The following is a 24800-nucleotide window of genomic DNA, read 5'->3' as shown; positions in this document are numbered from 1 at the left end:
ATGGTTGGGGTTTTTTTAAAGGGTGTTGCTCTAAAACCCGTCAACAGCTAAAAGGTAAATGAGAAGATCCAAGACGAAACTGGTTTCGGTGGTTCGATAAGAAAAATTTGATCAACCACTAATTAACCTTTGTGATTAAATTGATAACTCCCCTTAATCCATGGATGGACAATACCAGCGAAAAGCTAATCACAAAGGTTGATAAGTGGTTTATCACATTTTCTTATCGAACCACCGAAACCAGTTTCGTCTTGGATCTTCTCATTTACCTTTTAGCTGTTGACGGGTTTTAGAGCAACACCCTTTATTAGTGACATAAGCAACAACTTATACACAATCTCGCAACGGCTTCGAAGAAACTCTTTTGATTGATTAAAATGTGCAGAAAAGATTATTAAAATCTTATCGCAACATAGGTGCGCACATGCTACAGTGTTTATCATTGTTGAATGGATTACAAATTGTCTTGCAAAAAATTGTAACAGTGATAGTTGGTTTTACCTTGTAATAAAAATGAATCTCTAGTTTTTGTGACGTTATGATATTTGGTTTTGATTGTTTTTTATTCAAATTGTTTCACAATGGATTTGCAGGAATTCTTGAATTACTATCAGTCATTTAAAAGACCATCAATGGTGGCCAAAGATTTACAAAACAACAATTCGTCTCAATCAAAAGTGTCAAGTATAAATAAAAAGCTCTTACAAGTATTGTCTCCAAGTGAAGAAACACTCAAAACTTGCTTGTACTCGGATCAGGATAAAAACAAAGTCAATGACAAAACTGACTGTGATCAGTCCACCAATTCATCAAATAATGTAAATTTGAATTGTCATCGGTTTCAGTTTCAAAATGGTAATCGGTTTCAATCAAAACGATTAGAACTGGACTTCATCAACACATACGACATGGCATCAGATAGTATTTACTCTGATGATCTTGATCAACTCGTGTTCAAAATCATCTCGAACAACAATCTAAGTCTCTCAGCCTTGGATCTTTATGACGATGAAGACTCAGAAACTCTACATTACCAATATCACGATGATTATCAAGCTTTACAGCCAACACAACAGTTCACCTACAACGACTACGTTAAACTGAGAGCAAACACTTTACTACTCGCCAGACTTGGATACAAGTTGACAATAACATTGAATACAGACAACCATAAACCAGAACCTTGGAATCCAAAAGTAGCCAAGAAAATATTATCTGTTGGTTATTCGTCTTTTAGTCTGGTTAAAGATTGTTTCGCGGAACGGACGCCTCTGGATCAATTTGAACCTTTTTTAATAGAAATCATACATGCTTTTCGAGATGATGAACCAATTGAATTGCCTGGTTTCGCCATTAAATTCAGATCCAACCCTTCACCTGCGAAATTTGTTTCCATTTGCAAGAAGCTCAGAAGTTTAAAGAAACTGTGTGATAACGATAAAATTGTGCTCATGTCCAGCTCATTTTATGATGTCTTCTCTATGAATGCCGTTTTTAAATACAACCAATCGACTGATGAATGGATAGTGAGTATTATTATTTTTGATTTACGATTCATATTGACATTATTTCTATTGTTAATACTAATTATTCGTGCATGTGTTTTACTCCCAGCTCCCAGAATATAGATCAAGATTTGGAAGACGTGATTTTTTCCTTTGGAATCGACTATTACATGATGCAACTTTACTTGCTATTGAAGCATTACCAGATAGATGGAGAAAGGATGAAGTAGTTGAAGCTTTGATTAGTCTCATTGTTATTTTCAATCCTGATCAAGTTGGACTAAACTTTCCCGATTCAGTCAGGTTAGCATGTTTATCACTCTGGATGCAATTATGTAGAGCATTTTTATTTTTTGTCACTTGTTTGTACACACAAAGTTACTTCAAGAGTCACTGATGTTTTACTAGCCATTTAAAATAGCCTTTCAAGCATTTTATAGTCAGAAGAGAGAGAGAACGATCGTATAGCTTATCAATAAAGGTATTTTTAACATTCGTGATTCTCGAGTTATGAACCCAAATAACCAGAAAAAAGCGCCCTCTACCAAGTCTTAATTTTACTGATCCATATTTTTTTCACAGACATGAACAATACGTTTACATTTATCTAATTAAGCGATATTTGGAGTCGGTTTGTGAATCAGCTTGTGATGCTTCAGAAAATCTCTACAGATTAATGGTTGGTGTTGAAAAGTTCCGAGAATTGGGTGAAATCACATGTAAACATATGAATGAAGTTGTAATTGGTTATCATAGATCTTTAATAAACCTGATAATCGATGTAATCCACAACAAGTAGACTCTGCAAGGGTACATACGATGCATTCAATTCAATGGATTCAACAACTTGAAGGCTCTTTTGTGGTGGTATTAAACAATGTAGTGATCCGATTGACAAAAGGCCGAAGCACTATTCATAATTTTTTAGCGATTGTGTGATCCTCTGGATGGTTCCGTTTCGAGATTCGGGTCCAGTCAATTAATTCAAATAATTAACCAGTAGCGATAATTAGTCTTGATTCTTTGTTTTCAATCGAATGGTCCTGGCAAAACAATCATTATATGAATAACCAGAAATAATCAACAGTTGACACATTAGATGAGAAAGTTCTGGTTGATGAAAAACCAAAAGGAGATAAGGAATAATAATGAAAACTCTTAACTCGATCCAAGAAGCAGAAAAGAAAAAGCGGAAAGTGCAGAAAAGATCATTCAGATCTTATCGTAAAATAGTTGTGCACATGCTACGATGCTTATCATAAATCAACTGTTTATTGTTGTACAAAATATTGTAACAGTGATAGTTGGTTTTACCTTGTAATGAGAAAAAATCTTCAATTTATTTGTTTTCTTTTCTGTAATGTCATTAAAATATTTATTAATTAATAGTTTAATTCTGCTATTATTCAAATCGCTATACAATGGATTTAAGTGAATTTTGGAGTTTCTTTCAAACACCCACAGGTCAATCAATGAAAGCCAAAGATTTACAAGACAACAATTCGATAATTTCGTTGTCTCAAGCAGAAGTGTCCAATATAAACAAAAAGCTTTTGCAAGTATTGTCGTCAAGTGAAGATACAATCAAAACTTGCTTAAGCTCCGACCAACATGAAGTCACTGTTAATGATAACACTGACTGTGATCAATCTACCATTTTATCCAATACGATGCATTTGAATATTGATAGATTCTATTATATCTTAAAACCTGCCGTCGATTTGGATCAGAACTTGACTACATCAACTCGTACGACGCGATATCAGATAGTATTTACTCTGATGATCTTAATAAACTCGTGTTTAACATTGTCTATCAAAACAATCTAAGTCTTGCAAGTAGTATAGCAGTAGTCTTGCAGTCTTGTATATTAATGACAATGAAGACTTAGAAACATTATACATTATGTATTACCAATGTTATGATGACTATCAAGCTTTACAGCCCAACCAACACTTTACCTACAATGATTACGTTAAACTGAGAGCAAACACTTTACTACTCTCTAGACTTGGATACAAGTTGACAATAACATTGAATACAGACAACGTTAAACCAGAAACTTGGAATCCAAAAGTAGCCAAGAAAATATTATCTGTCCATTATTCACCATTGAGTTTGCTGAAGAATTGTTATTCTGCCCAAACATCTTTAGACCAATTAGAAACTTTTCTTTTAACAGAAGTGGTAAATGCCTTCCAAGATGATGAACCAACCAGATTACCTGATTTTTCACTTAAAGTCCATTCGAATCCGTCACCAGCAAAATTCGTTGCCATTTGCAAGAAGCTCAGAAGTTTAAGAAAACTTTGTAATAACGATAAAATTGTTCTTATGTCCAGCTCATTTTACGAAGTTGCTTCTCTGAACCTCATTTTAAAATACAATCAAGCAACTGATGACTGGATAGTGAGTATTTTTTAGTCCATTTCCAACTGCCATTAATGAAACAGCATTAATTATTCCTGATCATTTCTTCAAGAACCCAGACCAGTTATCAAGATTCGGAAGACGTGATTTATTTTTTTGTGGTCTTGCATTACATGACAAGTCTGTTCCTGTGATTGAATCATTGTCAGATCGATGGAGAAAGGATGAAGTTATTGAAGCTTTGATTAGTCTGATTCTTATTTTCAATCCTGATCAAGTTGACCTCAACTTTCCCGATTCAGTTAGGTAATACTTATCAGCAGCGATTGCTCGGTTTAATATTTCTTATCTTTCTATATTTTTTACACAGACACGAACAATACGTTTACATTTATCTACTTAAGCGCTATTTAGAGTCAGTGTGCGAATCACCTTGTGACGCTTCAGACAATCTTTACAGATTAATGGTTGGTGTTGAAAAGTTCCGTGAACTGAGTAAAGTTGTGTGGGAAACGATTCATTTTTCTGATGCTGGTTATCATAGATCTTTACGAAACTTTATCATCAATGTAATTAATAACAAGTAGACTCCAAAACTGTACATGCACTGACTATAGCCATAAGTTTTCATTATCATTACATCTCATTTCAAAGTATTGATGTACATCTATTGTGGTTATTTAAACGCGTAAGACTATTTCAAGTTGAAAAAAGCAACTACTTATAACACCGTGCTCTATTCTGCAAAATCGCTCAATATTGCAGCAAACTTATCCTGGCTTTTTTGTGTCAAAGAGAAAGTTTAAGAGAAACTCAACAAAGTGTACAGAAAAGACTCTTCAAACCTTATCAAACAATAATTGTGCTCATGCTAAAGCGTTTATCAACGATTTTAATTGATCTTCAGTGTTAATAGTAATTAAATAGATGATTTATTTTCTTACAATGAAAGTGTGGCAGTGATAATTGATTTTACCTTGCAATAAAAATCTTCAAGATATTCATTTTATTTGCTTTTTGTTGACGGCATTATATTTGGTTTGATTCTGTTATTATTCAAATTGATTCAAAATGGATTTGAGTGAATTTCTGTATTTCTATCAATCATCGTCAAGTTCATCAGTGAGAGTGACAAATTTTGAAAACAACGATTCGATAATTTCGTTGTCTCAATCAAAAGGGCCAAGTATCAATAAAATGCTTATGCAAGTGTTGTCTCCAAGTGAAGAAACACTAAAAACTTGCTTAAACTCCGACCAACATAAAAACAATGATGGATGTGATAATAACAGTGACTATGATCAATCCACCGATTCAACAAATTTAAATGTTGACAGATTCCATCTTAAAACTTGCAGTCGATTTGGATCAAAGCTACCAGAACTTGACTACATCAACTCATATGACATGGCATCAGATAGTATTTTCTCTGATTTCCTTGATCAACTTGTAATTGACATCGTTTATCACAACAATCTAAGCCTTTCAGCCTTGGATCTTATTGATTATCAAAACTCAGAAACACTTTATTACCAATCTTATGATGATCATCAAGCTTTACAGCCCAACCAACACTTTACCTACAATGATTACGTTAAACTGAGAGCAAACACTTTACTACTCGCTAGACTTGGATACAAGTTGACAATAACATTGAATACTGACAACGTTGAACCAGAACCTTGGAATCCAAAAGTAGCCAAGAAAATATTATCCGTCGATTATTCACAATTGAGTTTAGTGAAGGATTGTTACCATGCACAAGCGCCTCTGGACCGATTAGAAACATTCCTTTTAGCAGACGTGGTAAATGCTTTTCAAGATGATGAACCAATTAATTTGCCTGACATTTCGCGCAAAGTCCATACGAATCCCTCACCAGCTAAATTTGTCTCCATTTGCATGAGGCTTAAAAGTTTGAGAAAACTATGTAATAACGATAAAATTGTGCTGATATCTGGTTCATTTTATGAGATCGTTTCTCTGAATGTCGTTTTTAAATACAATCAATCTAATGATGAATGGATAGTAAGTATTCCAAAATTATTTATTGTATTTTTATCTTTGATTTATGGACTTTTCCTAATTGGTACTATACATTTGAACGATTATTCATTCATCCTCATTCTTTATCAAAGCTCACAGAATATGGGTCAAGATTTGGAAGACGTGACTTTTTCATTTGGAATCGTTTATTACATGACAAGTCTGTTTCTGTTATTGAATCATTTCCAGATCGATGGAGAAAGGATGAAGTAGTTGAAACTTTGCTTAGTCTATTAATTATTTTCAACCCTGATCAAGTTGGACTCATATTCGCAGATTCGGTCAGGTAAGTACGATGGTCTTTTTAAATAAAATTTATACTGCTTTTTAACATTCGTTTTTCTAAGTTATGAACCCAAATAACCAGAAAAAACGCCCTCTCGAAGTCTTGCAATTTTCTAATCAATGTTTTGTACACACAGGCATGAACAATATATTTACATACATCTGCTTAAGCGATATTTGGAGTCAGTTTGCGAATCGCCCTGTGACGCTTCAGACAATCTTTACAGATTAATGGTGGCTGTTGAAAAATTCCGGGAAATGGGTGAAATTATATGCAAAAATACGAATTGTTTCGAGACTGGTTATCACAGATCTTTACAAAACCTGGTCATCAATGAAATTTATAATAACAAGTAGACTCTAAAAGTGTACGTATTAATAAATGATGCAGCCAAACACTTGTCGACTTGAAAGACTCTAAAAAGACTGAATTAAATAATCTGCAACTTTTTTCATAAGTCACTGAATTACAGTCAGTTAGTAGTCAACAGTTAGTAGTTACAGTAGTATACATTGTAGTCTTATTAAACTGTTGCACTGAACTCATATTGCATTACTAACGTAAGACTCCCAGGTTCAATAATTTAATAATACCATTCAACAATAAACAAATTATTATCATTGTTATTATAATTAATCTTGATTCTTTGTTTTCGGCAAATGGTCTTGGTTAAACAATCATTATCAACCAGAAAAGAAGCAGATATATTAATGAAACCTCTGGTTTTTATCGAGAAACTCTTTGAAGAGAGAGCAATTTCAATGGACATTTATGAGTTTCTTTTCGCATCCGGTCTAGAGCTGCAATGAATTTTGAACTTTATATCAAAAAATATCTGCAAAACTCATCCCATTCATGGAAAAACACCTCAACTCGATTCAATAAAATGCGCAGAAAAGATTAAAATCTTATCGCAAAAATATTTTGTACATGCTATAGTGTTTATCATAGTTGAATGGATTACAAATTATCTTACAAAAAATTGTAAAAGTGATAGTTGGCTTTACCTTGTAATAAAATAAAATAAATCTTTAGTTTTTTGTGACGTTATCATATTTGTGTTTGATTGTTTTTATTCAAATTGTTTCACAATGGATTTGAAGGAATTCTTGAATTACTATCAGTCATTTAAAAGACCATCAATGGTAGCCAAAGATTTACAAAACAACAATTCGTCTCAATCAAAAGTGTCAAGTATAAATAAAAAGCTCTTACAAGTATTGTCTCCAAGTGAAGAAACACTGAAAACATGCTTGTACTCGGATCAGGATAAAAACAAAGTCAAGGACAAAAATGACTGTGATCAATCCACTGATTCATCAAATACTGTAAATTTGAATTGTCATCGTTTTCAATCAAAGCGATTAGAACTGGACTTCATCAACACATACGACATGGCATCAGATGGTAGTTACGAACTAACGATGCCAGTGAAAGCTTTGCATTAATCGTAGCAAAACTCAGGTTCGAGGTCCAGAATCAAAGGGTAAGAATGTACATTCAGGTTATCATAGATCTTTACGAAACCTGATTATTGGTGCAATTAATAACAAGTAGACTCTAAAAGTGTGCATGCAATGCAGTCAATTCAATGGATTCAACCAAAGACTTTACAACTTAACGGCTCTTTTGTGGTAATACAATGTAATGTTGCAATTATTATTAAAAAAGGCCTAAGCATCATTCATATTTTTATAGCGATTGATGGATGGTTCCGTCTCGAGATTCAATCCATTCAATTATCATCAAATAATTAACCAGTAGCGATAATAAGTCTCGATTCTTTGTTTTCGATCAGATAGACCTGGCAAGACAATCATTATATGAACAACCAGAAATAATTAACAGTTGACACATTAGATGAGAAAGTTCTGGTTGATGAAAAACCAAAAGGAGATAAGATATAATAATGAAAACTCTTAACTCGATTTAGCAAATGCAGAAAAGATAATTCAAATCTTATCATAATAGAATAGTTGTGCACATGTTACAATGTTTAGTAAAGTAATCGCTCTTTGGTGTTTATTCTAGTTAAATGGATAATTGTATTACAAAAAACTGTAACAGTGATAGTTGGCTTTACCTTGGAATCAGAATAGTCATCAGATCATAGATCTTCAGTTCAATCATGTTATTCTGTTTTTTGTGACGTGAATATATTTAGTTTAATTGTGTTGTTATTGAAATCGTTTTACAATGGATTTGAGTGAATTTTTGAATTTCTTTCAACCATCCACAAGTCCACCAATAAAGATAACCGATTCACAAAGCAATAATTCGATAATATCGTTGTCTCAATCAAAAGTGTCAAATGTAAATAAAAGGCTTTTGCAAGTATTGGTACCAAGTGAAGATACAATCAAAACTTGCTTGTATTCAGATCAACATGAAAACAACAATAACGATAACTGTAATCGATCCACCAATTCATCAAATACTATGAATTCTAATAGATTCCATCTTAAAATTAGTCGCCGATTCGGAGTAAAGCAATCAGATCTTGACTTTATCTACACATACGACATGGCATCAGATCGTATGTACTCTGATCTTCTTGATAAAGTCGTGTTTGATATTGTCAATCACACAAAACCAAGTCTCTCAGCCATGGATATTGATGACTGTCAAAACTTAGAAACATTATATTACCAATATTATGATGACTGTCAAGCTTTACAACCAACACAACACTTTACCTACAACGACTACGTTAGACTGAGAGCCAACACTTTACTAATGACCAGACTTGGATACAAGTTCCCATTAACATTAAATATTGACAACGATAAACCAGAAACATGGAATCCAAATGTAGCCCAGACAATCTTATCCGTTGATTATTCACCCTTGCGTGTTTTAAGGGATTACTTCGCAGCCCAAGCACATTTGGAACAAATAGAATCTTTCCTTTTAGAATTAGTAAATGCTTTTCAACATGATGAACCAATTAAAATGCCTGATTTTGCTATTAGATTCAAATCGAATCCTTCACCGGCGAAATTTGTTTCCATTTGCAAGAAGCTTAGAAGTCTAAAGAAACTATGTAATAACGATAAAATGGTGCTCATGTCCAGCTCATTTTATGGTGTTGCTTCTATGAATATCGTTTTAAAATACAACCATTCAACTGATGAATGGATAGTGAGTATCATTCACATTGTGTTCAGTGCATTTGCTTTTTTATGTTTCTCACTGCTAGTAAGTTCTTATACCACTAATTGTTGGTTCTCATTTTTTATTCAAGATCCCAGAATATAGATCAAGATTTGGAAGACGTGACTTTTTTCTGTGGGATCGTCCATTACATGATGCATTTTTACTCGCTATTGAAGCTTTACCAGATAGATGGAGAATGGATGAAGTAGTTGAATCTTTAACTAGTCTGATTATCATTTTCGATCCTGATGCAGTTGGACTTGACTTTCCTGATTCGGTTAGGTTAGCATGACGACCATTTTTTGATTCATGTTTGGGTTCATACCTCGAGAATTATTGATGTTAAACTGAAGAGTCATTTAGCACTTTACAGTCGATTAGATGTCGAGTACACTTCAGACAGAAGAGTAGATTTCGAGAGAGCTCGTAATCGCAAATGCTATCATCTTTTAAATAGCTGGAACGCTTTCCTGTCCAATTTTCAGTTTTAACAATCTTGATCCTCAAGTTATGAACCCAAATAACCACAAAAAAAGCATCCTCTACAGAGTCTTTCAATTTTTCTTATCAATATTTTGTTTTCACAGACATGAACAATACGTTTACATTTATTTGCTTAAGCGCTATTTGGAGTCGGTTTGTGAGACACCTTGTGATGCTTCAGATAATCTTTACAGATTAATGGTGGGCGTTGAAAAGTTCAGGGAATTGGGTGAAATCTTATGTCAACATATGAATGAAGTCGTGCCTGGTTACCATAGATCTTTACGAAACCTGATCGTCGATGAAATCAATTCACAAAAGGGTGAAGCATCATTTATGTTTTAGAGCGATTCTGTGATCCTCTGGGTGGTTCCGTGTCGAGATTCAGGCCCAGTCAATTTAATTTTACGTTAATAATTGACCATCAATCATTAATCTTGATTTTTTGCTTCAATCAATAGGTCTTGGTGATACAATCATTATTAGATTGACCAGAAAATAAGCAAAAGTTGAAACAAAAGATGCAGAAGTTCTGATTAATAAAAACAAAAATATCGAAAGATATATTCTTGAAAACCCATCCCGACCTTATTAAGACGTGTTATTAAGAGAAACTCTCACCTAGATTTAATGAAAAGTTCAGAAAAGATAAGATTATACAAAATGTATCAAATAATCATCTGCACATGTTACAGCGCAATCAAAGATCATTGTAATTTATTTTGGTGTTTGTCATATCTGGAAGAATAATTCATGTCCATGTCTATTTTTTGTGTGACGTTATTATATTATAATATTTGGTTTAATTGTGTTGTTATTAAAACAAGTGGAACCCCGATCATGACTGATCGTAATTTTTTCACTGAAATACAATAAATTCAATCCATATTTAAAGACTCAAATTTTTGATGAAAAACCATCGTCAATGAGAAAATCTAAAAAAAAAATAAAATCTGGTTATACAGCTGAACAGAATGAAATCTTTCTGTACAGTTAAGGTACTATATTTTTCACTTAACTCTTTACTCGAAAGACGGTTTTACTTATCCTTCTAAACCAACAATAAACCATCAACTTGAATAACCAAAAAGTTTTTCCCCCAAAGTCAATAGTAAAAGATACGGATTCTGCTTTTTTTTCCCTACCCTGTTTGAACGCTAATTTCTCAGTAACCTGAATTCCAAGAAAGTTCAAACTATTTTTTGCGATTGTAATTTAATCCTGGCTTTCATCCTATGTGAAAATTTTCTTTAGAACCCGTTTAGTTTGGACACAATCCCCCCGCAAAAATTTCATAGTTTGACTTTATATATTGTAATTGTAATAGATAGATCATTTTACAATGAATTTGAGTGAATTTTTGAATTTCCATCAACCATCCACAAGTCCACCAAGGAAGAAAAACGATTCACAAAACAACAATTCGATAATATCGTTGTCTCAATCAAAAGTGCCAAATGTAAATAAAATGCTTTTGCAAATATTGTCGCAAAGTTCTTGTACTCAGACCAGATAGATACTGATCACCGGATACAGAACTGCAGAACAACACTGACAAAGATCAATCCATTAATTCATTAAATACTGCATTTTATGCTATGAAAACATATATTTTACGAAAAACATTTGTATAATCGGCAATATTCAACATCTTGGTTTGATTTCCAATGTCAACGTCTTGGCTGTCTTTATGACTGATCCTATTAAGAGTTCAATTTTACTTGGAGTCTTGTCATTAGGGAACAGCTGGTAGTTACGAACCAACGATGCCAGTGAAAGCTTTGCATTAATCGTAGCAAAACTCATTCCGATACAGGTTCGAGGTCCAGAATCAAAGGGTAAGAATGTACATTCAGGTTATCATAGATCTTTACGCAAACCTGATTATTGATGCAATTAATAACAAGCAGACTCTAAAAGTGTGTATGCAATGTAGTCAATTTAATGGATTCAACCAAACAACTTTACAACTTAAAGGCTCTTGTGTATCAAACAACGTAATGATCCAATTATTATTCACAAAAGGCCAAAGCATCATTAATTTTTTAGAGCGTTTGTGTGATCCTCTGGATGGTTCCGTTTCGAGATTGGGTCCAAGCAAGTCAACTGAAAACGAATAATTATTAAGTGGAAATAATTAGCCTTTATTCTTTGTTTCCAATCAGATAGTTCTGGTAAAACAATCACTATATGAATAACTGCAAAATAATAACAGTTGAAACATTAGATGAGAAAGTTCTGGTTGTTAAAAAGGCAAAAACAGATAAAGATATAATCAAACCTCTAGTGTTGAAAGGAGAAACTCTTAACTCGATTGAACGAATGTGCAGAAAAGATAATTCAAATCTTATCATATTAATAGAATAGTTTTGCACATGATACAGTGTTTATCAAAGAGTAAAGTAATTGCTCTTTGGTGTTTATTATATTAATAGTTAAATGGATAATTGTATTGCAAAAAAACTGTAACAGTGATAGTTGGCTTTACCTTGGAACCAGAATAAATCTTCAATTTAATCATGTTATTCTGTTTTTTGTGACGTTATTATATTTGGTTTAATTGTGTTATAATTAAAATCGTTTAACAATGGATTTAAGTGAATTTTTGAACTTCCATCAACCATCCACAAGTCCACCAATGATGAAAACCGATACTCAAAGCAACAATGCGATAATATCGTTGTCTCAATCAAAAGTGTCAAATGTAAATAAAAGGCTTTTGCAAGTATTGTCACCAAGTGAAGATACAATCAAAACCTGCTTGTACTCAGATCAACATGAAAACGACAATAACGTTGACTGTGATCAATCCACCAATTCATCAAAAACTGTAAATTTGGATAGATTTCATCTTAAAATTAGTCGTCGGTTTGGAGCAAAGCGATCAGAACTTGATTGCATCTACACCTACACATACGACATGGCATCAGATCGTATGTACTCTGATCTTCTTGATAAAGTCGTGTTTGATATCGTCAATCACAACAATCCACGTCTCTCAGCCATGGATATTGATGACTGCCAAAACTCAGGATCAGTATATCACCAATATTATGACGACTATCAAGCTTTACAGCAAACACAACACTTTACCTACAACGACTACGTTAGACTGAGAGCCAACACTTTACTAATGACCAGACTTGGATACAAGTTCCCATTAACATTAAATATTGACAACGATAAACCAGAAACTTGGAATCCAAATGTAGCCCAGACTATACTGTCCGTTGATTATTCACCCTTGTGTGTGTTGAGGGATTATTTCGCAGCACAAGCAAATTTGCACCAAATAGAATCTTTCCTTTTAGAATTAGTAAACGCTTTTCAACATGATGAACCAATTAAAATGCCTGATTTCGCTATTAGATTCAAATCGAATCCTTCACCGGCAAAATTTGTTTCCATTTGCAAGAAGCTCAGAAGTTTAAAGAAACTATGTAATAATGATAAAATAGTGCTCATGTCCAGCTCATTTTATGGTGTTGCTTCTATGAATGCCGTTATAAAGTATGACCAATCAACTGATGAATGGATAGTGAGTATCATTCAGTTCATTTGCTTTTTTGGTGTTTCTCAGTGTTAGTATACCACTAATTATGAGTGCTTCTTTTTTATTCAAGTTCCCAGAATATAGATCAAGATTCGGAAGACGTGACTTATTCCTTTGGGATCGTCAATTACATGATGTAACCTTACTTGCTATTGAAGCTTTACCTCATAGATGGAGAACGGATGAAGTAGTTGCAGTTTTAACTAGTCTGATTATCATTTTCGATCCCGATGCAGTTGGACTTAACTTTCCGGATTCAGTTAGGTTAGTATGACGACTATTATTTGGTATATGTTTGGGTTCATACCTCGAAAATTATTGATGTTAAACTGAAGACTCATTTCGCACTTCACAGTCGATTAGATGTCGAGACAGAAGAGTAGATTTCGTAAATGGTATCAGTTTTTAAATAGCTGAAACGCTTTCCTGTTAATTTTCAGTCTTAACAATCGTGATCTTCAAGTTATGAACCCAAATAACCAGAAAAAAGCGCCCTCTACAGAGTCTTTTAATTTTTCTTATCAATATTTTGTTTTCACAATAATATATTTAAGGCATGAACAATACGTTTACATTTATCTACTTAAGCGCTATTTGGAGTCGATTTGTGAGACACCTTGTGATGCTTCAGATAATCTTTACAGACTAATGGTTGGTGTGGAAAAATTTCGGGAATTGGGTGAAATTACATGTGAACATATGAATTTAGTCGTACCTGGTTATCATAGATCTTTAAGAAACTTGATCATTGATGAAATTAATTCACAAAAGGGTGAAGCATCATTCATGTTTTAGTGCGATTGTGATCCTCTGGATGGTTCCGTGTCGAGATTCAGGTCCAGTCAAGTTAATTATACGTTGATAATTAACCATCAATCATTAATCTTGATTCTTTGTCTTCAATCAAATGGTTTTGATGAAGCAGTTGTCATAAGATTAACCAGAAAGAAGCAAAAGTTAACACAAAAGATGAGGAAGGTCTGATTAAAAAAAACAAAAATATTCAAAGGTATACTAATGAAACTCATCTTGACCTTTGTGTTATTAAGAGAAACTCTCGCCTAGATTCAATAAAATGTTCAGAAAAGATAAGATGATATCAAATAATCATCTGCACATGTTACAGTGGTAATCAAAGATCATTATTATCTTTGGTGTTTGTCATATCTGGAAGAATAATTGTCTTACAAAAAATTGTTACTCTGATAGGTTTTACCTTGTAATCAGAATAAATTTTCAGTTTATTCATGTTATTCTGTTTTTTTGTTACGTTATTATATTTGGTTTTATTGTGTTGTTATTAAAATCGTTTTACAATGGATTTAAGTGAATTTTTGAATTTCCATCAACCATCCACAAGTCCACTAATGAAGACAACCGATGAACAAAACAATAACGCGATGATTTCGTTGTCTCAATCGAAAGTGTCAGATATTAATAAAAGGCTTTTGCAAGTATTGTCTCCAAGTGAAGAAACACTCAAAACTTTCTTGTACTCAGATCAGCATAAAACCAATGACAACACTGACAAAGATCAATCCATTAATTCATTAAAGACTATAATAGTGAATATCGATAGATTTCATCTTAAAATTAGCCGTCGATTCGGGTCAAAGCGATCACAACTTAACTACGTCAACTTATACGACGCGACATCAGAAAGTATTTACTCTGATACTATTCATCATATTGTGTTTAGTATCGTCAATCATAACAACTTAAGTCTTGCATCCTTGGATATTAATGATTATGAAAACTCAGAAACTCTAAATTACCAATGTTATGACGACTATCAAGCTTTACAGCCAACACAACAGTTCACCTACAACGACTACGTTAAACTGAAATCCAACACTTTGCTACTGACCAGACTTGGATACAAGTTTGCAATAACATTGAATACTGACAACAATAAACCAGAAACTTGGAACCCAAAAGTAGCCAAGAAAATATTATCCGTTGGTTACTCAGTCTCGAGCTTACTGAAAGATTGTTACCATACACAGGCACCTTTAGATCAATTAGAACCTTTCTTCTTAGAATTGGTAAATGCTTTTCAAGATGATGGACCAATTGAATTGCCTGATTTTGCAAAGCAATTCAAAACGAATCCTTCGCCAGTAAAATTTGTTTCCATTTGCAGAAAGCTCAGAAATTTTAAGAAACTATGCGATAACGATAAAATTATGCTCTTCTCCAGCTCTTTTTATGATCTCCTTTGCATGAACTCCGTTTTTAAATTCAATGAAACAACTGATGAATGGATGGTGAGTATTATTTAGTGCATCTGCATTTTTGATCACTGTTTCTGATTGTTATTTTAACACTAATTATTGTTTCTTTTGTTGTATTCAAGTACCCAGAATATGGTGTAAGATTTGGAAGACGCGACTTATTCATTTGGGATCGGTTATTACATGATGCAACTTTACTTGCCATTGAAGCTTTACCTCATAGATGGAGAAAGGATGAAGTAGTTGAAGCTTTGATTAGTCTCATTGTTATTTTCAATCCTGATGAACTTGGACTTAACTTTCCCGATTCAGTTAGGTTAGCATGTCAACTATTTTCCATACAATTATAGCAACCCTTTTTATTTTTGCTATTGTTTGGATTAATAACTCGAGAATCACTGATATTTAACTGTAAGATATAAAATAGCCTTTTGAACATTTGAAAGTTAGAAGATAATGTCATGTCTATCAACTCGATGCAATTGTTCAGAGCATTCTTAAGAGTTATCAACCCAAATAACCAGAAAAACGCCCTCTACAAAGTCTTTAATTTATCTTATCCATATTTTTGTTTACACAGGCAGGAACAATACATTTACATTTATCTGCTTAAGCGCTATTTGGAGTCGGTTTGTGAGACACCTTGTGATGCTTCAGATAATCTTTACAGATTAATGGTGGGCGTTGAAAAATTTCGAGAATTGGGTGAAATTACATTTAAAAATATGAATGCGTTCTTGCCTGGTTACTATAGATCTTTACGAAACTTGATCATCGATGAAATCAATAACAACAAGTAGACCCTAAAAGTGAACATAATACAATGGATTCAGCCAAATAACTTGACGACTGAATTTGAGCCCAGATTCAGGTCCAGTCAGGTTAATTTTGAACAAATAGTCAACCAGTTGCGATAATAATCATTCTTGATTCTTTGTTTTCCATCAAATGGTCTTGGTGATACAATCATTATTAGATTAACCAGAAAAGAGGCAACAGTTAACACAATAGATGAGGAAGGTCTGGTTAGTAAAAACAAAAGGAGACCCTCTGGTAAATTACCAAAACCCAACCTGGATTGTTAGTGTTGGTAGGAGAGACTCTTGTCTCAATTCCTGGTTGATTAACCTTCTCTCACTGCTGTAAAGTTGATTATCGCCGTGAGTTTGGGAAGAGAGTTTTTTTTCAAAAAACTGTTTCAATCATTGTCATTAATCAACTAAAAATTGTGCGTGGGTAAACTTACGATTTATTGAAAGGAGTTAGAACGAGATTCAGACAATTGTTGAATTATAATAAACATAATTAACTGCCGTGTGTTGGGTTAGTTGATGTAATTATAATGGAAAAATGAAACAATAAACAAATGGAAAGACAATCAAGTTCACCAATCGAAACTACCAAATTGGTATTGCTGTTGTGTGTGGTGTGTGAGTGGAGCGTACGTGTACGTCTTGATTGTTTTTCATTATTAACTCGCAGTTTGTTTATAGTCTTTCAGTCTTACTGGTGTGACTTTAACGCGATGATTGGTTTAGTTTAATGGCAAATAAATTATCATATTTTTAATTTGTTTTAACATTCAACATGTTAATAGGTAAGTCTGGTTTGGTTTGAGGTTTCACTTTTTGCTTGATCAGTTGATCAGTTCAATGATTAATGTCCTAAACTCACAGCATAAGGCTTGAATTGTTATTCATCGAGAATATCAAACTTTCAATTTATTGCATTCAACTCATGATAAAACCATGAAACACTTCAGTTAAAGATGGATAAGTATGAAATAATACAAGATATTTGCTGATGGAAATTCATTAAGCCTAAAATCAAATTCAAAATACAAAATAAATTTCATTTAAATAACAGTTACAATTAGGAAGTCAACAATTGCAGATGAACAGATGTTTTCATCTAGACTTTAGGTTCTATTAGAATGGCTCCAAATTTGAAAAGTAAATTTTCTAAGGAAACGAGTGAATTAATTTGATTCTTACAAGATTATTCAAGACTTGATCATTGTTATCGTTATTGACTTTGAGTTTTGTTTGGACAACCAATTTGATAAACTTGAAATAATACATTTTATAAATTTGTCGATGCGTCAAAGGACGTTTGTATTTGGATGGCAAGGATTGCAGTACATAATTGTTTTATCTTGTTATTTTACAATTAAATTAACACACGGTTATTTTTTGCTGAATTAAAAGAAATGTTAGTTATCCATCAATAATAATTCAAAATTCACTGAGTTGTAATGGGAAAATAACAAAGCAGTTTCTCAGATTAAATCAAATGGGCAAATAATGTCTGACTTTAAATTATTAACAAAATAACTTGCACTCATCACTAACTGTAATTAAGCTAATTATTTTAGTTTCAATGATAGTTCCATAATCAAAAGGTTTCTTAGATTCTAGACATCATTCTGCTGAATTGCTAACAGTTATATGCATCAGAATCAATATTGTGTTGATTCGTTCTTATAAGCTATTTTTACAGGATGATTTTTGAATGATTATTAATGTAAGTTGCATTAGTTTAAGGTAAAGAAAGATCCATGTTCGATGACTTCCGTAGAGGTGAAAGGTTTTCGTTGATAATTTCATGGTGAAATGAGTTACTTCTGGACAAGTTTGATTGTGTGAAGCAGTGAGACCTTGAATAAGCAAAGAAACAGGAAAATGGATGCAGATTTACTTCCAAAATGGCTCTTGAATCATTACTGAAGAGTACAACGCATTAGATCACTTGTTTCTTGATCGCCAAACACCAATAAACAACAGGATTTACAAGTATACATTTTTTACTTGATCTTGAACAGAGAAAAGAGAGAGATGAGAAAAAATTATAAGTGAGCCTAATTTTGAATATTGAAATTGACTAAATTGTAAATAGTTTTTGAAATCATTGTTTCTGGTTTTAGCACTTTTTGTTGCGAGAATGGAGTTGGGTGATGAGTGAATGATGTAAAGTTATCTGTCCGAAAATGGCCTTCATTTTATTGTCCGACGTTGCTGACGGTTAATTAGTGAAGTTAAAGACTTTCATTTTAAGAAATTGTCTTTGTTGTTTCATGAGTAGCTCGAGACATTTCTGTAGCATTCATTGCTTTAGGATGGTTCATTCTTTAAGAAACCATTCAGAGTAACAACAATTTGTCTTGAACCAGCTCGATTACGATGTTCGCAAAGCCAAATACCTTGCCAAGGGCCTAATGTTAATTTACCATCTGAAACTGGAATGGTGAGAGATGCTCCAAGAAAACAGGCTTTGATATGAGCAGGCATATCATCTGGTCCTTCACAGGAGTGACGGAATGGAGTGCTCTAATAGAAAAAAGGAGGAAAATTATTAAATCAATAAAAATTAGCATTAACTCATCAATAATCATCAATGGAATAGAACTAATGGAAGGTTTAGCCAATAATTTTAAACAATGTAGCTTTTAACCTTCAAGTAGGTTATTATTTTAGCAAAGAAACAGTCAAAATTTCAAGTTATTCTATAATCACCATGAACTTGACCATGATTCAATAGATATCCCCGCCAAATATTTGTTAATATTATAGAGGAGAAACTATCAATTCAGCTGACTAAGACTATCGATTGGTTATCATTTATATTGACTATTGGCCAAAATTTTACACTGAACATTATTTGATTCAGATTGATTTGTAGTCTATTGCTGAATTGTACTCACCTCAGGCACTAATCTAGATAAAAACATTTCCATGTCCTCTCTCACATCAGGATCCCAATTTTCATTGAGAGCAAGACTAGCAGACGTGTGGAGAACGTGAATATGACACATTCCAACATAAAATTTAGACAATTCTGGCAATTGTTTAAGCACTTCATCTGTAATTAAATGGCATCCTCTTAAAGCAGGTCTCAAATGGATTTTACGCTGAAGCCAGGCAGGATTACCTGTAACTATACCTCCAGTACCGACAAAAGATCTTCCCTCTCGTGACGATGAATGACTTCGAAAATGTCCATAATTATGGGAATGGTGAGAATGGTGAACATCTGACGATGAATTAGGTTCACCGGTATTGCTGTCTTTTCTGGAGCTTCGAAGAGAATGGCTTGAAGAACCAGAAAATGAGCCTAGAGGACTCGCCATATGAGCTTTAATCAATATATGTAGTGGAACACTGCACTTTTAGTAATACTTTAGTATTATCACTACTAAATTATTAAACAGATTGGACTAGAATGGGAAATCTTATAGTTGGAGGAAAATTAAAGGTTAGAGGGAAACAGAATGAACTAACATAGGAAAAGGTATAGAGTAACTGGTTGGAGTAAACATGTAAACAATGTAGGATGCAAGTATATTGTATAAATTAGAGCTTCTTCGAGTTGTTATCTTCACTGAAGTAATCATTGACTAATTTGCTACACGCAGTGAAACAAATTAGACAAATTATAAGGGTTAAAAATACCGAAAAAACGAATATGAACACAACCACCCAGCCAGCCGATGAAGTGATGTAACCAAGAGAAGCAAGGAAAATCAAAGAGATGACTATTGTTAAACACAGTGTGATCACTTGTTTGTGCTGTTGAGATTGGAAATATTACCCTTATCAAGGGTTAACTAAGGTTTTCGAAACAGGCAGGATAAGTTATTGAAGGCCAATCTGGTGGTAATAATAAAGTAATAATAATTAAACACTTGAGTAAAACGTGTCAATTATAATTTTATAAAAATAAGAGATGAAAATAGTGTAACGGAAACAAGCAAAGGAAATCTAACGATAAGAGAGAGACATGTCATACAAGTGGAGTCAATAATCATACAGTCAGATGTTGTTTTCCTATGAGTCTTGGTAAAAATGTGATGTTTACTATTTTTCTAACCATCTTAAATCTAATTTGTCACCGAATTTATTTCAATGGATTATCAGTGATTATCGATTAATTGTTTCCATTCACAACAATTTGATGATAACTAAGGTACTATCTTTCTCTATTTCACCACTTTCATGTTTTTCCCTCGTTTTTTTTTGGAGCTGTTCTTGCTTTTCTATACCAATCCTAACAAGTGTTGTGTTGTTTACCCAGAGTTTACAATTTAAATGATTAAACTGATTTTTGGCTTAGATTACGATCATGATTACCTGTTGTTACCTGTTGATTGATTGTTTACTTCGGAAAACTGTTTAACGACTCATTAATAATGAGCTTTATTTATCAAGTACTTAACAAATTTGTTTTTTTATCTATTTTTTTAGGAGTTTGATCTAAACAACATATCTCATTGGTTCTTATTGATTTAATAGCGTGAGGCCAAGCTTATATCATCTTGATAATGGATCACGAATGTATTGTTGTTGCTGCTAAACCTGTAGAGGAAAGGAAAACTATTTCTAGAAAAACTGAACAGCATTCATCATCATCAGTGCCTTATGATATTCTCAATGATCCATCATTGAATTATCAAATTAAGGTTAGTCTACCCAGCAATTACAATTTTGACATACCTCGTATTATTTGGAAAATACGCGAAACTGGATCAAATCGAGTTGCTCTTCAATTCCCAGAAGGACTTTTCATCTTCTCTACAGCAATAGCTACAATTATTGAACAGTTTACGGATGCCACTGCGTTTATCATCGGAGATGTTACTTATGGTGCCTGTTGTGTTGAAGATTATCTTGCTTCCTTAGCAAATTGCACACTTTTAGTACATTTTGGCCATTCATGTTTGATACCTTTCAATAACATAGTCTCAGGAGTAAAGGTCCTCTATATAGTTGTTGAGATACAGTTTGATTATTGGAATTTCATCGAAACCGTCAAACTAAATTTTGAAGATAAAAAGCACGAGAATATAGCTGTTTTTGGGACTATCCAGTTCATAGATTCAGTTAATAAAGCGGTCCAAGAACTAAACACAGAAGGTTACAACATGGTTGTCCCTCAAATCAGACCTTTATCTCGTGGAGAAATTCTTGGCTGTACTGCTCCTATTCTTGATCGTAATACGTCGATAGTGTTATTTGTTGCTGATGGAAGGTTCCATATGGAAGCTGTGATGATTGCTAATCCTTGGGTTGCAACATATTACAAATACAACCCTTACGATAAATGTATCACCATTGAATCATACGATTATCCTGAAATGATCACACAAAGACGCAGATCTATTGCCCAAGCAGTTAAAGTTCTTGAAAAAGGTGGTGTATTTGGATTCATTTTAGGAACTTTGGGTAGACAAGGGAGTCCTAAAGTTCTTGAAAATATGGTCAATAGATTTAAAAAGGAAGCTCCAAACTGTCAACACGTAACTTTATTAATACCAGAAATCAAGCCACCATTGTTGAAAGAACTGGGTGACTCTGTAGATATTTGGGTTCAAACATCATGCCCTCGCCTTAGTATTGATTGGGGTGATGAATTCAAAGACCATCCATTGTTAAACCCTTATGAATTTAATCTAACTATGGACTCATTTATGAATAGTAAACCAAGTGAAACAATTTTAAGCAGTCAAGAAAAAAATGGCTATCCAATGGACTTTTATGCTTCAGCTTCCCTTGGTAACTGGACTCCAATTCATCGCTGCAATAAAACTTGTGATTGTAAATAAAAGGGCGAACATTTCCTTCATTGATTTAATAAATTGTTATTTTGCGACATTTAGTTGACCGAATTACTTGAATTTATTACTAAATTTACTTGAATTTTGCGCTCTTTGCATTGTGCATGCCATCTAACGGTGAAACTTTGAGAGGTGTTTTCTGTTTTTATTTCTGAAAGGTTTTTTATTAGCCAAATATTTCCCAATTTGAAATAATGAAATACTGTAAAGCATTGATTACTTGCTTTTTAAACTGTTCCCGTAGTTTATTCAACAATAATATTGAATGATAAAATATTTTAGTCAAACTTCATCAAAGTGTTTGTGTTTTAGTGTACATTAACCATAATTTAAGTTATTTACTTTTATTCAGAGTATGTTTCATTTCATATGCATCAGCCCAACCTATACTTTCTATGTTTGATCATCTAAATTTCAACTATTACCTCTCCTAACATTGTTTATTCAGTTTAATTGTACCATCATCTTTCATTGTTTGCCGATAAGCAACATTTACTCTCACTAAACACGATGCTACAATCTTCATCAAAAGCCTGTTTTAAATCTTGCCTTCTAAGAATACCTTATGGAACCGTTTTAGCCACAATTTTGGCACTTTGTGGTGTTGCCATTATACTTGTTTCACTACTAGAATCAACTGCCATAGCTGATAGATTAATATTTGAATTATTGCATCGTAAATATTTATGGTAAGTAATAAACTTAGACAATTTTTGATAACTTGTCATTTCATCCATTTTGCATTTTAAAGACCTTTTGTATCTCTTAAAAAAGAAAAGTATTTCACCTTGATCCAGGGTTATCAATGCTTCATCTTGTTTCTCTCAAAGCTTTATCTCTGGTATTTAGCTATTTTAATACAAGAAACCAAGTTGGATGATTTTCTCACGCTATGAAAACCGCAAAATGAATATGTTTATGTAAACAGTTAGCTTTTATGTCACTCAAGTAAAACTTTTAAAGTAAATTTTTTTAATTCCATTTATTTATTTATTTTTCTTTTCTTTTATTGTTATCTTCAGGTTCAATGATTTCAAAGTGGTCTACATCATTTTTTGTGCTTTCTTATCTGCAATTATACTAATCAACCTGATGATTGGATGTATGACCACAGGTCGAAATACTTCACATTATACAGGACAACCAGGCTGCACTTTTTGTGGATCTGCGACAAGTTGTCTGGTTAAATGTGTTTTCATTGCCAATTATATACTCTTCTATCTTATCCTGGCCTTAACTATTGCATTTACCGTTGCTCTCTTTATTTGTTACATAATGTCTAGATTATGTAGTGAGGGTCGTACTTATGATGAACCCAATGGATCTAATCATCTACCTCCAAGTGAAGTCACTGACAGCTCACAACAGTTAAATCTTAAATTATTTGCACCATTGCTCAATATCAAGCCTAATGAAACAGACCATCTACTCGTTTTTGAAGGTTACAAGTTAAAAAAATTGTGTGTCGATTACCTTTCCAATCTATACCTCTACATTATTCTCTGTTTCGTTGGATTTCTACTACTTTGTTCTGGTTTTCTTAATTATCTGATTAATTTAAGTATTAATTGGGCCCGAATAACAACTTCTCAAAAATGTGCTGAACTCATCTATCTAAATTCGGCTGAAATGACTGCTTTTGGTGACGATTCAATTGAGGTTGGAGGCCGTTTTTAAGATTTTTTCACAAGTTAACCTTATTGTCAATATAAACTGCATTTTTGCCGTCAAATTCATCTCTTTCATCTCATCTCAACTATGGTAATCATAGTCACTCCATATCATTATACTCATATTACTGCAATTATAATGCATCAAAAAAGATTGTTGAGAAATACAAACAAACATCATTCCGTCCCATTACTGGTTACATATTACACTCAAACTGTTCAACCCACGCTCAACTTGAAAAATGTAAGCACCAAGTCTATCTAAATGCTGATTTCTTTCATGCTGTTTCATTTTCACCATCCATGATAATCCCAAAACAAACAAAGGCTACACCAAAATTGACAAAAAACAATGACCAACGGAAATCTAAAAAATTCTGGTTTACCAAATTTAAGTTATATTTTACATTTTCTGTAATGTTTGTAATTAATCTCTATTTCACACTTTTGCACTCAAAATAAACCTTTTTTCAAATTAACCATCTTAACGCTTATACCTTTGTTCAACTTGGTAAAATTGACAAAGTTGTAATGAAATACTTGACCATTAATATCTTTACTGAACCAGTGAACTTTAATCCCAAAACATTAAATCCAAAGCAGTTTCAAACTGGATTGAGGATAAAATAGATAAGTATTAAATTAACAAAACTGAGAAAAAAGTTTCTGATTTGAACAATCCCAAGTTTCAATCATTTCAAAAATTGGAAATTTTCTCAAATTGGAAAGAAAATCAAAATATATTTTATAATCAAGTTGAGCCTTCATGCAATTGATCACTGATATATGGTTTTATGTTATTTTAAAACGATTGATATATTTTGAAACTAAAGATCAATTTTCAAAGTGTACATCTCAAATTAATAACTAATCAACTCAACCAACTA

General features: G+C 33.0%; 9 protein-coding genes across 11 annotated transcripts; 8 read left to right on the top strand and 1 right to left on the bottom strand.

Annotated features, from left to right (window-relative positions):
* The first annotated feature begins 458 nt into the window (after positions 1-458).
* LOC107370587 (uncharacterized) lies at positions 459-2891 on the top strand. The gene is made up of 3 exons (XM_089266171.1): positions 459-1526; positions 1615-1808; positions 2088-2891. Exons 1-3 carry the CDS (start codon positions 582-584, stop codon positions 2302-2304), a joined length of 1356 nt encoding a protein of 451 aa, XP_089122297.1. The 5' UTR covers positions 459-581; the 3' UTR covers positions 2305-2891.
* Positions 2892-3371: 480 nt separating this feature from the next.
* On the top strand, positions 3372-4476 carry LOC149094759 (nuclear hormone receptor HR96-like). The gene is made up of 3 exons (XM_089266172.1): positions 3372-3914; positions 3988-4181; positions 4246-4476. Exons 1-3 carry the CDS (start codon positions 3411-3413, stop codon positions 4460-4462), a joined length of 915 nt encoding a protein of 304 aa, XP_089122298.1. The 5' UTR covers positions 3372-3410; the 3' UTR covers positions 4463-4476.
* Positions 4477-4809: 333 nt separating this feature from the next.
* On the top strand, positions 4810-6664 carry LOC107370588 (uncharacterized). The gene is made up of 3 exons (XM_015938561.3): positions 4810-5903; positions 6014-6207; positions 6344-6664. The coding sequence occupies exons 1-3, from the start codon at positions 4947-4949 to the stop codon at positions 6561-6563; spliced, it is 1371 nt and encodes a 456-aa protein (XP_015794047.2). The 5' UTR covers positions 4810-4946; the 3' UTR covers positions 6564-6664.
* A 1615-nt stretch (positions 6665-8279) lies between these two features.
* Positions 8280-10422, top strand: LOC107372147 (uncharacterized). Its single transcript, XM_015940312.3, has 3 exons — positions 8280-9348; positions 9452-9645; positions 9951-10422. The coding sequence occupies exons 1-3, from the start codon at positions 8404-8406 to the stop codon at positions 10189-10191; spliced, it is 1380 nt and encodes a 459-aa protein (XP_015795798.2). The 5' UTR covers positions 8280-8403; the 3' UTR covers positions 10192-10422.
* A 1794-nt stretch (positions 10423-12216) lies between these two features.
* LOC149094758 (uncharacterized) lies at positions 12217-14717 on the top strand. Its single transcript, XM_025160198.2, has 3 exons — positions 12217-13384; positions 13470-13663; positions 13954-14717. Exons 1-3 carry the CDS (start codon positions 12434-12436, stop codon positions 14192-14194), a joined length of 1386 nt encoding a protein of 461 aa, XP_025015966.2. The 5' UTR covers positions 12217-12433; the 3' UTR covers positions 14195-14717.
* LOC149094757 (uncharacterized) lies at positions 14716-17038 on the top strand. The gene is made up of 3 exons (XM_089266170.1): positions 14716-15666; positions 15756-15949; positions 16214-17038. The coding sequence occupies exons 1-3, from the start codon at positions 14716-14718 to the stop codon at positions 16431-16433; spliced, it is 1365 nt and encodes a 454-aa protein (XP_089122296.1). The 3' UTR covers positions 16434-17038.
* A 675-nt stretch (positions 17039-17713) lies between these two features.
* LOC107372152 (uncharacterized) lies at positions 17714-20468 on the bottom strand. Of its 3 annotated transcripts, none has more exons than XM_015940320.3 (3): positions 19334-20468; positions 18833-18959; positions 17714-18445 (listed from the first exon to the last, which is right to left on the bottom strand). In XM_015940320.3, the coding sequence occupies exons 1-3, from the start codon at positions 19757-19759 to the stop codon at positions 18420-18422; spliced, it is 579 nt and encodes a 192-aa protein (XP_015795806.1). In that variant the 5' UTR covers positions 19760-20468; the 3' UTR covers positions 17714-18419. The 3 variants fall into 3 exon arrangements, with proteins under 3 accessions (XP_015795806.1, XP_089122300.1, XP_015795805.1); XM_089266174.1 differs by having other exon boundaries at positions 18860-18959; XM_015940319.3 differs by lacking the exon at positions 17714-18445 and having other exon boundaries at positions 18611-18959.
* Positions 20450-22284, top strand: Dph1 (diphthamide biosynthesis 1). The gene is made up of 2 exons (XM_015940317.3): positions 20450-20595; positions 20874-22284. The coding sequence occupies exon 2, from the start codon at positions 20951-20953 to the stop codon at positions 22229-22231; it is 1281 nt and encodes a 426-aa protein (XP_015795803.2). The 5' UTR covers positions 20450-20595; positions 20874-20950; the 3' UTR covers positions 22232-22284.
* A 134-nt stretch (positions 22285-22418) lies between these two features.
* On the top strand, positions 22419-24392 carry LOC107372151 (uncharacterized). The gene is made up of 2 exons (XM_015940318.3): positions 22419-22932; positions 23266-24392. The coding sequence occupies exons 1-2, from the start codon at positions 22754-22756 to the stop codon at positions 23918-23920; spliced, it is 834 nt and encodes a 277-aa protein (XP_015795804.1). The 5' UTR covers positions 22419-22753; the 3' UTR covers positions 23921-24392.
* The last annotated feature ends 408 nt before the right edge of the window (positions 24393-24800 follow it).

This window comes from Tetranychus urticae, chromosome 1, assembly GCF_039701765.1.
Source record: "Tetranychus urticae isolate SD_2017Ah chromosome 1, NJAU_TeUrti_SD_1.0, whole genome shotgun sequence".
NCBI lineage: Eukaryota > Metazoa > Arthropoda > Arachnida > Trombidiformes > Tetranychidae > Tetranychus > Tetranychus urticae.
Note: the sequence above shows the minus strand (reverse complement) of the source record. Positions and strands in the feature narration are given on the sequence as shown.